We start from the raw sequence: 14,057 nt of genomic DNA, 5'->3' as shown, positions 1-14,057 counted from the left end.
TTAATCAGCAAATATTTATTGTGCATCTATCATATAAATAGATTATACAAGGCACTATGGTAAAGATAAGTATAAGATATCCTTTGTCTGGAGGGGCTTATAATCACATTGTGAAGTCTAGGTATGCACAAATCACGTAACATAATACTGGGATAGGATCAAGTGTCAAATGAATGGCACAGAGCAAGTGCTATGGAAAATCAAAGGGGGGAAAAATATGGTGGTTGGGCAAAATTTTAAGAATTACATTTGCAAAGAGATCAAAGAAAGGAGGAAATACATACATGTACAAAAGTATTTATAGCAGCATTTTTTTGTGATGGCAAAGAACTGGAAATTATGGGGATGTCCACCAAACTGGGGAATGGCAGTAATGAAATACTATCATGCTCTAAAGAAATGACAAGGGTGATAGTTTCAGAAAAATTGGGGAAGACCAGTATGAACTTATGCAAATTAAAGTGAGCAGAAACTAGGGAACATTATGCAAACAGTAATACTCTAAAAATGATCAACTATGAAGACTCAGCTACTCTAATCAAAACAATGATCAAAGGCAACTGCAAAGGACCCAAATGAACTGAGGGTAGATTGAAGTATGCTTTCTAAATTTTCTTTAGATTCTTCCTTTTTATTCATTTTGTTTTCTTGCAATATGGCCAATACATATAAATGATATATTGACTGACTTCTCAATGGCTCAGAAAGGATCTGGAGGGGGAGAGAATTTGGAAATGAAATTTTAATGTTGAAAATAAAGAAAGTGCCAGATATAAAAGGAGATTTGGTCAACTACATGGCAACATAGTTGTTGATATTTGGGGGGGTAGGGGGAGGCTTAAGCAGTAAAGATTTTTGAGAAACAGTTAAATTCCTGAAAGCAGGTAAGTTCTCAAAGGAAGACAATTTAAGGGAGCAGGCTCGTCTGAGCGGGACTGAGAGGTCATAAAACAATTCATGAGAGAACTGAGAAGACAGTGTTAATGTAGTATCACTGTGAGCAAGAAAGGAGAGAATCAAAAATGAAGGGATAGTCAACAAGGCCAAATTTGGGAGACATGCTAAAAAACAATCATTTTTGATATTTCATTTTCCCATAACAATTCTATGAGAATGTCAGAGTGCACTGAAGATATAAAGAATTGTTCTTTACCACAAGTTAAGAGCAGCAGGTATTACTATCCCTAATTTGCACAAAGAGAAACTGATATATTAAAGAACTTATCTAATATTAGGTATAGAGTACCCATAGATCCCAGAAAGAAAAATTATGACTCATACTATATGTTTTGAGTTATTTATCCATTTGATATGAAATTTATAAACATTATTAATTCATCATGTTCACTTATGCTGCTTTAAAAAAAGAGATAAGGGGAAGATTCAAATAAGGGCTGGCTGCTTGTCAAAGACTGTGATCAAGGGAACTGGGCTAGTAAGTATTAATTTTCTGTCTCCATTCTACCTCTTCTAGGCTGGTGGTACAAAGTGATCAGTTCAAAAAGTCTCTAATCAAGTAAAAGGAAATACAAATAAATTAGAAAGGCATGTTAAAATACCAGGTAAAAATAATAGCTTCAAAAGTTACAAACTATAACAAGGTGTGAATAGAAATCAATAATGTTCAAGTTCACAAAAATGCAAAAACTTCAATTATTTCACTTTTAGTTACATTACTTTTTATTATTTTACAATATATTTCAAAAAAAAAAAGAAAGAAAAAAGAAATGCCTTACAGATGCCTTAACTGTTCTACAAGATCTGCAATACTGGCAAAAGAAGCATACTTTGAATTTAAACACACAAACATCAGAACTGTAATACTTACTTGTACTGAACCATTACTATCAAAGGGATGTTATTATTTAACAAGTAGATGTATTTGTAATGCAAAATAAAATGCAAATAGTTGTTAATTCAGAAAAGTAAACTTTGCATTCACGGCTAGAGAAAGGATGATTTTTTTAAAAAAACACATCTGGTACTGTAACATTCTAGGCAGCAAGTTGTATTACATATTTAAAGCAATACATGCTCCTCAAAGCTTGTATTTTCAGCCTGTGCGTGTCACCTGAATCAAAAATTACATATTATTTTTTAAAAAACACCCCACAAACAGCTATGTCCCTTTCGAAATCTTCCAGAAAGCTGCAATTCAAATGAATGAATTCAAGACTTTCATTAGTGGTATTAATTTTGCAATAATTTCACTGTTATAATGCTGAATGTGTTTATTTGTCAGAGGTGAGTAGAAGGAAGAAGTCTTCCAGGCTAAATTTTCACTGAAGTTCCATGTAATAAGAGATGCGAATGTTGCTAGAAAGAGAGCATCTTCAACCACTTCCTGTTGGTTTTTAATCATAACAGCACTGAAGTTTGTCAGTCATATTCCCAGAGAATGTTGTTCTTAGTTTCCAAATAGTTCAGAAGCTTAATTAAGCACTGTGCACATGTCTTCGATCTTATTTACATAAACAAAACAAAACTAATCTTACCTTTGCCAAAATTCTTTTAAAAACTGACTGGTTGGATCTGAGACAAGATTAAAGGGCCAAGACCTTTTTTTTTTTTTTTTTTTTTTTTTTTTAAACAAAAGCTACTTTTGTCTAGAAATTGTAACTGTTTGGATCCTTCCCTCCCTCCCTCCCTCAACCCTACCCTGTATAATATCCGCCACTGCATGTACATGAGAAATTCAAAAGAGAAGATATGAGGAAACATCTGCTGAATGGACACTACCAAGCAGATAATGCTTAAATTCAGAATCTACTGCAGGGGTACTGGGGCATAAGACATTCATTCCATTGTGTTGTTTTTCAAGTTCATATCAGCTTTTTAACTACTGTTATTTTTGCTAGAATGAGATCATGTATAAGTACAAACTATGGCTGATAAGCCATTTCCTACTTAAAATAAAATTATAATGGACATCACTTGAGCAAATTATAACTTTCAAGATCTGAGTTGAGCCAGACTAAATAGCAGTCAATGTTAACTACACGCCATCACACAAAGATAAATATTCTTTGAAAGCAGTATAACAACACAATCGTAGTTTCTTCTATTCAATTCTTTGTCAATCATACAAAATACCAATGTTTTGGGGGGGGTAACAAAAAAATTTTAAATGTATTCTGGGAAATACTGGGTTCAAATGGATAAATTGTAATACACAAAATGCTACTGAAAATTAAGCTTCTGCAAAAATGCCTGGCAAAAGCAAAAGGGGTGAAAATGGGGAAAGAATAAACAAGTACATTTCCCTCTGGTTTCCTGGTAAAGAGTACCAAAACCAACATCCTTCATTAGAAACAAGGAACTCTCACCCACACACCTCCCAAAAAAAAGATTTAATGATTCAGGTACAACTTGGGATAAAAATAATTACCCTGCAAACAAAGTCCTGAGACTTGAGTCAAGAATTTGCCTAATCACATGTTTCATGTGAAGTAAAATTTAAAGCTGCATATGCACAAAGGTTTGGTTTTAATAATGGACCCATATATTTTTTTTTAAGGGAGGTGATAAAACATAGGAAAACAAAACCAAAAAATACCCTCCATAAACAAAGCAATCCCATCTGAGGCCTCTGTCCCTTTAACTACCTGACAGGTTAAACGTCCAATAAAATGTAAAATGCAGCATACGTAATTGTGTAATCTAAAAATTTTTCATGATAACTTATTGCAAATTGCACTTGACAGTTCACCACACCAATGGAAAACTGGCCCCTTTGTTGGTTCATACAGTCCTTGATCCTCAAATTTAAGTCACCAGTAAAAGGACCGGGATAAAAAGTTTGCAGCAGTGCTCAACCAGCTGGCTCCACCTTCTGGGTGTGACCCAACTCTAGACACTGCTTTATCTTGTTCCTTTATAGGACTCTCATCCTCAGGCAGATAGTCAGGTAGGTCTGTATTCTGTTCTACTTCTACAGGAGTATCTTGGAATGGGACCAGCATCTAATGAATAGAAAATGTTAAAAATAATCAGTATAACTGAATTATGTGACTTTAAAATTATTCATTATGAATGTCATCTACTTTATTTCTATACTCTAAAATACTTACCACATTAATTTATTAATTTAAAGCCTAAAAAAACTGATATAAAAAATCCAATTATTGTGCCACTGACAATATGGAGCCATCACAGAATCAAAGAATCTAACTGATAGAAATAATCTTAAGAAGTTACTTAATGCATTTTATTTTATAGATAAGAAAACAGAAATAGGTAAAGTAACTAGCCTAAAATATAGGTAATCCAGTTTACTAGGAAACAGAATCCTCAGCTTCAACAATTTGCTTTCACTACACCAAGTAGTGAAATTTCACAATGAAACAAAAGCTTAGTGAATGAAACACATCCCAGCTGCCTGTTGCTGCTTGAAGCTGGAAGGCACAGAAATCAGAACTTACTGGTTTTTTTCTCTTAATGTTCAGGGGTGAAGTCCCCTTTGTCTACCCAGAGCTACTGCTTTAGAAAGGGAGTATTCCTGGGCTGTTCTCTCCAATGAATTCAGCCTGTCACCCTGCTTTCAGATGAAAAGGCAAAAGCTGACTTACCAAAACATCATCCTCTAGCTTTAGACTAACAAAAAGCAATTTATAAAAGTAAACGTGTAGAAGTATAATTGTAAAAAACCTGATTCAGAAACACATAAATGCAGAATTCCTTATGTTTCCCCTTATGCTTCTCTTAAAGAGAAGGTTCTAACATTTAGAAAGAAATTCATAGGCATCATGTAAAATCTTAAAACTTTTAGTCATGGACTATGTAAAGACAGATAAAACTGTAGTCCTTCACTCTTAAGAAATGTGCTTTATCTGAAAAGTTTTATTTATTTGTGCTGGAAATACTAAAAATCACTTAAGGACCCTCAAAAGGATCAAAATCTGCTAGGTTTAAAATTAAGAGAGTATCTTACTTCTTCTCCCGTTTCACTTTTCACAACCTGCTGTGCTTTCATAACTTTGGTTGATGCTATTGCTGTTGCCAAAGCCTGGATCAAGATAAAACAAGAAAAAAGAAATATATTTAGCATTAAATTGACATTGTTAAAAAAAATTGACAGTGTTAAAAAGCTTCAGAACTTATTAACAAAATCAGCTGAAAAGTGAGATCATGACAAGATTAAAGTGGTTAGCAGTGGAACTCCTGGAAACTGATGATGAAAATCCAATAGGTCCCTGGGTTAAGTCTACTGACTGCAAAGAGTAGGAAAAAAATGAACATAAATAAGTCTATAAAAAATAAACACAAAGTAAATTTGGGAGGGAGAGGACACTAACCACTGAAGGAAACAGGAAAGACTTCATGTATATGTCACTTGTGCAGAGGCTGGAAGTAAATGAGAGATTCTAAGAGGCAGGGCTGTGAGGTTGTAGTGCATTTTAATAAGAGGAACCAATGAGGACAAGGTCAAGAGTGAGGACATCAGTATCAAGACTACAAGACAACAAGGATCTAGTTCTGAACTAGATATGGTATGGGAAGGAGAGTAATGTGGAATATAATGGAAGAAAGAGGTGAGCTAAGAGGGTTATTTTATCCTAGAGGTAATAAGGAGTTATTAGAGATAGATTGTTATTACCTATCACTGGGAAGAGGAGGCAACTTGTCAGACTTGTACCCTAGAGAAAATCATTTTACTAATTAAGTGAAGAATAGCTAGAGAAAAGAGAGACTTGGGACAGGAAGACCAAATTAGAAGGCTCCTCCCACAGCTTAGCTGAAAGGTGAACAAGGCTTGAACTAGGGCAGTGTTCACCAAGAAGGTAGAGAAAAGAGAATGACTGCAAGAGATATTGTAGAGGTAGAAATGACTTTGTATTGTAGAGGCAGAAAAGATCTGGCAACTGTATGGGTATGTAGAGTAAGGAAGAGTCAATAATAACAAGGTTATTAACCTGGGTGATGGGAATGATGGCTATATTCTAGTCAATAACAGGAAAAGTTTGGAAGGAATGTAGGTTTGGGAGGAAAAGAGAAGTCTAGTTTTAGTAATGTTGATTACCTAAAATCACTCACCTCTGCTTTCAAATCTGAACGGATTCGTACAACACATCTCTGCACGGCCATTTGAAATGTAAAACTAATAACTCCTTTAATTTTCAACAAGGCCTCTTCACAAAGATTTCTTCGAGACTGAGAAAAGGAAAAAAATTTAAACCAAAGAAAGGAACATTTAAAGGGGAAGAAATGTCTTAATGGCACAATGAACTATTCTACTATACGAAGGAAAAGAAATAAATATGCCCCTACTCATATAATAACATTTAGCTTTGGAGGGAATCCTCCAAGAATGAGACAAATTTTATAGTGATCTAAGAGTTAACAGAATGGAAATAAGTAAATAAATGATGAGGAGAGTAAAGTGCTCAAAAGTAGAAAATGTATTTTTTTTTCCATATGATCAGTGAAGAGAATTGGCTGAGTGGAGTTAGCATTAAATGAGCAGCTTGCATTTAAATGTTCAAACTGTTTCTTAACAATCTTGGGATTTGAAATGACTAAAGGCATCAAAGCATATTTGTTAAAATGCCTCATCTGTGGTAATGTACTCTCAGAAGTTAGCAATTACCTCCTTCTTGTTTTAAAGCTAATGATTTTTTATGACTTATTTCTGTTTAACTTTTCACTAATGGCATTGATCATGAACTCCTCCCTGAAGTCCTCTTTCTCCAGTCTGTGACATTCTACTGATTCTGATCCCTGACAACTGTCTTCCTCTTCCTGCCTTCTAATTAGAGCCTCTTCAGCTCTGTTCTCTTTACCCTTTCTCATTCTAAAAGCCAGTTCAGTCTCATTCCCTATATGGATGACTCACAAACATATAACTTTCATTCTATATAGCCAGTCAGCTACTAAGACATGGCATTTTTTCCTGTGAATTATCATGTTATCCTTTCCCTTTCAAATTATCTTCTCTACAATCAAACACATGGAATACAACAGAGAGCAGGTATTTAGGGTACAGTTTATACCTGTAATCAAGATCATTAAGGAAAGGATTAGGGAAAGCCATTATCATAGGATACTTTTTCTAAGTGTCCAACCATCTCAAATCAGAATAATATTGCCACTCCCAATTATGCCAGAATTTTGGCTTTATTTTTAAATAAAACATCTAGGGCTGACCAATACTGCTAACTTGCACAAATGCCAAGTTAAAAATATATCTATTTAGAGTGTTAAGTGATCTAAGGGACAGCAAGGAGGCTTATAGAAAGCTAACAAATACATATAACTTAAAATAAAAAATGGATGTGGACATCATACATTTACACACACACACACACACACACACACACACACACACACACACACGTTGACTGACTGACTAAATTTTCTCCTTGTTGGTCTTTATAACACTCTAATATGAAGAGTGCTATTTATGTAGTTGCTTCTGTTCACAGCACTATAGATTATCATGGATCAGTTTTCAAAGTATGTTACCTCTTAAATATGTCTTCTATTTAATTGTCATTGAAAATGATTACACTATTCTAAGTTGAATTATAGTACTATACATACAAGCTAAACTTAGCCAAAACACAAAAATTTCTTTTTAAATGTCCTTAATAATAATAACTTGCAAAACATGTATGTTCCAAGCACTGAGGTCTATGACTGCTATATATTAACATTTAAAATTCACATGACAAAAATTATCTTTCAGTTTTGCAAATGTGGGAAAATAAAAAGGGATTCAAATGTACTTGCCTCTTAGTGTCAATTCCTTCAATTTGCAAACTAACTACAATACTATTTGTCTTTCTGGAAAAGCTTAAAAATAGTCTCACTCAAATACTCAGAAAAATAAAAGTTGCTACAGGTGACACAGAGAGCACAGCTCCACAGCATGGTACCTCCACTCCATTCCACTCCCATCTCTTTACCGTATGCTCATCTCTGAATTATAATCTCCCCCAGTCACTTTCCTTCCCCATTAACTAAAGATTTCCTCCTCTCTGAGACTACAACCTCTAATTCCCCCAGTACCAACTAACCCAGTTCTCCCCATACGGGGAAACAGGAAGTGGTCTCTTCAAGCACCAAATCCCCACAGACCATGGTACAAGGTCTTCATGTTGCTTCATAGACCCCCTCCCACCCCTGTTCTCCTTGTGTACATTTAGAAAAAAGTCTCTCCATGGTCTCTCTGCTGTCATTTTATTGCTGTTGCTATCCTTGGCTATTGCATTTGTTGACTTCTTCTGCATTTCTGTTATCTGAGCTGTTCAAGAAGCAAATACTTTCTTCAGGGCTGTTAGTTTTTTTCTTAAGAATGTTTTGAACACCTCTATGATTAAACATCTATCTTTTTTCATTTATAATTAAGCTCAGGTTTGACCTCACTTTGGGATTATCTTGAGTTCCACTGCTCTTCAAAACACATTAATCCATTCCCTCCCACATTTTTTGGTGGTGCAGAATAATTAACTTGTGTTATTCAAATATCCTTTCCTTTATATTTGAAAATCTTCTGGTAATTTAGAAATTTTATGGTAACTGAATTGCTAAATTTATCCTTTAATTATTTATTTAATTAAGTTAGGATATTTTTTTCCTAAGGTTATATGATTCATGTTCTTTCCCTCCCCTGCTCCCATCCCCCTTCTTGGAGCCAACAAGCAATTCCACTGGGTTTTACATGTATCATTGTTCAAACTATTTCCATATTATTAATATTTGCAATAGTGATCATTTAGAGTCAACATCCCCAGTCATATCCCCATCAAACCATGTGATCAATCATGTTTTTCTTCTGGATTTCTACTCCCACAGTTCTTTCTCATAAGTCCCTCTGAATTGTCCTAGATCACTGAATGGCTGCAAGTAGAGAAATCCATTACATTCTTTTGTGCCACAGTATATCAGTCTCTGTATACAGTGTTCTTATGGTTATCAATTCCTCAAGCTCTTTCCAGTTCACATGGAATTCCTCCAGTTCTTTATTCCTTTGAGCACAGTAGTATTCCATCACCATCAGATACCACAGTTTGTTCAGCCATTCCCCAATCGAGGGACACCCCCTCATTTTCCAGATTTTTTTGCCACTACAAAGAGCGCTACTATAAATATTTTCGTACATGTATTTTTCCCTATCATCTCTTTGGGGTATGAACCCAGCAGCTGTATGGCTGGATCAAAGGGTAGGCATTTTTTTAAAGTCCTTTGGCCATAGTTCCAAGTTGCCTTCCAGAAAGGTTAGATCATGAATTGTTAAATTTAAACACTAAGTCTTAGGGTTTTGCAGCCTTGAGTTTTGTTTTCCTTTTTTCTAGAAGTCACCTATAAATTCTTTCAACAGTCATTTCTGTTTCTATGTTCAGAAGTTCTGGGCAGTTTTCTTGTATTATTTTTTGCATTAGAGCTCAGGTTTCTTAAATTGTATTCTTTGGGGAGATCTGTAATCCTTAGATTGCTTCTACACATTCTCTCTTTGAGGGCAATATGCTTTGCTTATATAGACTATGTTTTTTTTTCCATCTTAATGCTCTTTGCTTCTCTCTTTTTTTTCCCCCAGAAGTACCTCCACTTCTATATATTTGCATTCCCAATGTTTTTTTTTTCTTTGGCAAAATTTGCCATCAAAGATTTAAGTTTTTCTATTCACTCAATAATTTCTGTAAGGGCATAAATTCTATTCTTACAATTCTTATTTCTGACAAATACTATTGTTGTATTTCTATGCTTTCCTCAAACACCACAGGGTCTTCTGCTTCATCAGATACTGAATCATTTTCCTTTGTTTTGCAATATTTATTTCAGAAACCTGAATGTGTTTTCCTTCTGCTGTTAATATTTTCCCTTTTGACTTATCTGCTTATGTTTAAAGTTATTGCGTTTACTTCCTCCTAATATCTTGAGCAATTTTTAGGGTTTTTTTTTTCCTCCTCCCAGTTATTTACCCCTACTGCTCACTTTCTAACTCACTTCCTTCTGATATTGGTTAGATCTCAAAGTATCTAAACTAGTCCTACACTGGACAATTCCCAGTTCACCATCCTAGGTCTCTATCCAAGTGACTTGTGGAGAAAGAATTGGCCATTGCTGTATGCTAAGCTCTCTCCTGCAGACTTAGAAAGGTCACACACAGCACCTCACACACCTGCAGTGTTCTGCCTTGTTCCTCTGTTTCTCAGTTTTCTGATCCAGGAGTACAAAGGCTGACAGCCTGATACTGTTATAGCCTGGACAAATTTCTGCCCTTTGGAATTTGGATCTTCATGACACTGGGAGAAAATAGGGGAAAAAGTGTAGAGCTAGGCTCTATTATAAGCCCAAACACATGTCCTATCCCATTCTCTCTGTTCTTCTGCAAGCTTGCTACATATAACAGAACATTAACTTCTGTTTTAGACCTCTCAGGAAATAGATATGGCATTGGCTATCACAGCCTCAGCAAATTTCTTCAGTCTGAAGTTTGAAAGAGGGAAGGGGGGAAGGAAGTATTAAGGTGTAGAGATGTTTTGCTGCAATCCTATGGGTCTGCTAGTGCTGCTTTGCAGCCTTTTTATGAGGACCATGATGGGTGATGGGGGGAAAAAGTGCTGATCAAGAATGAGTTTGGTATTAGGTTGTATAGTTTTCACTTTTGTTTTGGATTCCTCATGTTTAAGATCATGGAGAAAACTGAAGTTACTTTGTCTTTCGTGCATAATTTCTGTTTTGGAGAGGTATGAGAGAGGTCATGAAAAATCACAAAAGATGTCTAATCCTCCATCTTGTTGGTCATGTGATCTGGAACTCATTGGTCTGGCACAAAGCCAACCAACCACACAGCACAGGAGATAAATTATATGGGTACTGATTAGATATAAGCAATTCAATTCAATAAATATTTATTATGAATGTTACAAGGCTGTTCTAAAAGATATATAAATTACTGGCAAAACACTCTCAGGTATCAAACAAATTAATTTCTATAAATCAAGGATTATATTCATGTTTGTTTCCTACATAGAGATAGGGATTAATTTGATAAATTAAAATATAGTTAGTGATCCCTAATGTTGGTGTAATTATTGAATAACTAGGATATAAGGACACCTAAGGCTATTTGTGAGCCTGCTACTAAAAAATGGTGTTCTGGGACAAGTTACTTAACTCTATAGGATTAGAATTTGTCAATTATAAAATGAGTGTGAAGATACCTTCAAGGCAGCTCAAGATACTTTGCACAATTCAATGAATTAGGTAAGACTCCTTAAATTTTAGAAAATATGATCTTTAAAGAAATATCCATAAATACTGGTATAAGATGAACCAAGTGAAGCATTATTTAACCTAGTGATACTCTATTTTCCTTGAAAAAAATATACCAATAGAAATAATGACATTCTATAATTTGAAAGAAACAAAAAGTTGAAATAGAGACAGGTCTGGGAAGAACTCTCTAGTACCAGACTAGTCAACTAAAGTATTAGGAATAAGGTGAACACAAGGTCTTGAGAACCAGTTGGAGAATCCATTCTAATAACATATTCCAGAAAGATGTCATTTCACCACTTTTCATTGAAGATTTTAGTTATTATAATGATTCCCAGAGCTATATATTCAGATCTAGTTTCTTTTCTGAGATCCAATTGAATGACCAATTCTTGGATAGTTCAAAACAGCTGTCTTATTATAGGCACTGGAAATTCCACATGCTCAAAATAAAATTCATCTTTTCCTCAAACTTAACCACTCTTCTAAATTTCTCTATTTTTGTCAAAGGCAAGGCCCATTCTTCTAGTCACTAATTACATGATACATGATATGTATCAACCTACAAATCTCATTCTTGCTTATACCATAGAGATGATGAATTTTGTCATGTTGTTGTTATTATTATTATTATTATTATTATTATTATTATTATTATTATGTCATATATTATTATTATTACAACATCCTCTTCCTTGTTTTCCCTACCTCAAGTCTCTTCCCACTTCGATCCATCCACCACAGAGCCAGTCTCAGAACCACATTCCCCCACTATTCAAACTCCAACAGCTCCCTAAGATTAAATGTAAACTCTTCTGCATGACATTGGAAATTCCTTACAACCTAGTTCCTTCTTCTATTTCCAGCCTTCTTACACTTTAGTCCTCTTTCATGCTATCTACAGTCTAGCCTTTCTTCACAGGTTACTTCATCTTCCATCTCTGAATCTTTGCACTCCAAAGTGCTCTCCTCCAGTGCTAGAATGAACTCTCTTCCAATTTCCACCTTCTGGAATCCATCCCTGGTTTCTTTGAAGACTCGGACTAAGAGCTACTTTCTATATGAGGCCTTACTTGACCCCCTCAGATGATAATATTCCATTCCTCAACCTTAGTTACTTTGTCTGTATTTTGTCTATATCTATATATAAGCATGTTGTCTCTCCAGTTCATATGTACCCTTCATGAAGACAGGGGGTATTTTATTTTTACTTTTGAATCCCTCTTAATCAATAAATACTTAGTGAAATGTAATGAAAATTTATCCTACTGTGCCTCATTTCCCCCACTGTACTAAAATACTAATATTTTAAAAGGTGGTTTCTCCAACAAAATATCAAGAAGACTTGATGCTTCATTTCAGGTGTATGATAAGCTTTAATGAAAAAATGCAATCTAATTTATCATTTTTGTGTATTTTCAGGTCACTTACAGAATCATCAAGGCCATCTATATGTAAAACCACTGTTTTGGCACGTTTGTTTGTAGTTCCAAGAAAAAATTGAGCTTTCCTTCGACGTGAGTTCATTTCATTGACACTACCAGTATCTGCCATGTTAGATGACTGAAGGATGTCATAGATTTCAGAAGCCAGAAGTTTAGTCTCTCCCGGAGTAGTAGTCCTTGCAAAGAAAAACAAATTTATATCAGTAAAATATTATTTAAATTTTATTTTATTGGTACCATGACTCTGGCCCTCAATTGAAAAGGCAGCATCTCCAATTAAGTTATTTGATCTAATTCAGAAGAAATACTGTGTTATTCCACATTAATAAACAGGAAAGTAATATATAAAAGTAATAAATGTCATCTACATCATAAGCACTTAATAAATGTTTGCTGAAGTGAACAATAAAATAAAATAAAATCTGCTATATTCTGGGTCAGACCTATGGACTAGTCCAGTGGTAAACTGTCCCTGAAAGTGACATTAAAGGATAGGTCAATTATTAAGGATTTTTCCTATTTTTTAATGGAATTTTAAAAAATAAAAGTGTATTGATATCTTATTTTTAAATCACATATATTACAATTAATCTATTTTCCCAGTTATTCCTTATAATAAAAAAATTAAAAGAAAAAAATTTCAGTGAAATTAAATGGGACTTTAAAAAACCTAACACTAAATATAGTGCTCCACATTATCCCCATTACTTCAAAAAAGATGGAGACATCTTCTTACATCTCTTTTTTTTCTTTTTTTTTTATTAGACATTTATTAATATTCATTTTTAATCTGTTTACATACTTTATGCCCCTACTTTCCCCTTTACCCCCACCCCCCCCGCTATACCCCCACCCATGGCCAACGCACATTTCCACTGGTTGTAACATGTGTCCTTGTTCAGGGTCTATTTCCCATTCATGTCCGCCTCAGCCCATGCATTCAAGCAATTGTTTATCTTATATGTTTCCTCTCCTGCAGTCCTTCCTCTGAATGTGGGTAGCATCTTTACCATAAATCCCTCAGAGCTGTCCTGTGTCATTGCAGTGCTGCTGGTACAGGAGCCCATTACATTTCATTTTACCATAGTATATCAGTCCCTGTGTACAATGTTCTTCTGGCTCTGCTCCTTTCACTCTGCATCACTTCCTGGAGGTCTCTCCAATTTGCATGGAATTCCTCCAGTTTATTATTCCTTTTAGCACAATAGTATTCCATCACCTGCATATACCACAATTTGTTCAGCCATTCCCCAATTGAAGGACATACCCTCATTTTCCAGTTTTTTGCCACTACAAAAAGCGCATCTATAAATATTTTCGTACAAGTCTGTTTATCTATGATCGGTTTGGGGTACAAACCCAGCAATGGTATGGCTGGATCAAAGGGCAAGC

General features: G+C 34.9%; 1 protein-coding gene across 1 annotated transcript in view; it reads right to left on the bottom strand.

Moving 5' to 3' along the window:
- Positions 1-1,667: 1,667 nt before the first annotated feature.
- Positions 1,668-14,057, bottom strand: part of ARMC1 (armadillo repeat containing 1) — a 94,830-nt gene continuing 82,440 nt past the window's right edge. Inside the window, exons 4-7 of the mRNA XM_044666089.1 lie at positions 12,652-12,841; positions 6,034-6,150; positions 4,931-5,005; positions 1,668-3,962 (exon numbers count right to left, since the gene is read on the bottom strand). Of these exons, the coding sequence (XP_044522024.1) occupies positions 3,771-3,962; positions 4,931-5,005; positions 6,034-6,150; positions 12,652-12,841 (574 nt within the window). The 3' untranslated portion in view covers positions 1,668-3,770. The remainder of the gene's footprint in view (positions 3,963-4,930; positions 5,006-6,033; positions 6,151-12,651; positions 12,842-14,057) is intronic.

This window comes from Gracilinanus agilis, chromosome 1 (genome assembly GCF_016433145.1).
Source record: "Gracilinanus agilis isolate LMUSP501 chromosome 1, AgileGrace, whole genome shotgun sequence".
Classification (NCBI taxonomy): domain Eukaryota; kingdom Metazoa; phylum Chordata; class Mammalia; order Didelphimorphia; family Didelphidae; genus Gracilinanus; species Gracilinanus agilis.
Note: the sequence above shows the minus strand (reverse complement) of the source record. Positions and strands in the feature narration are given on the sequence as shown.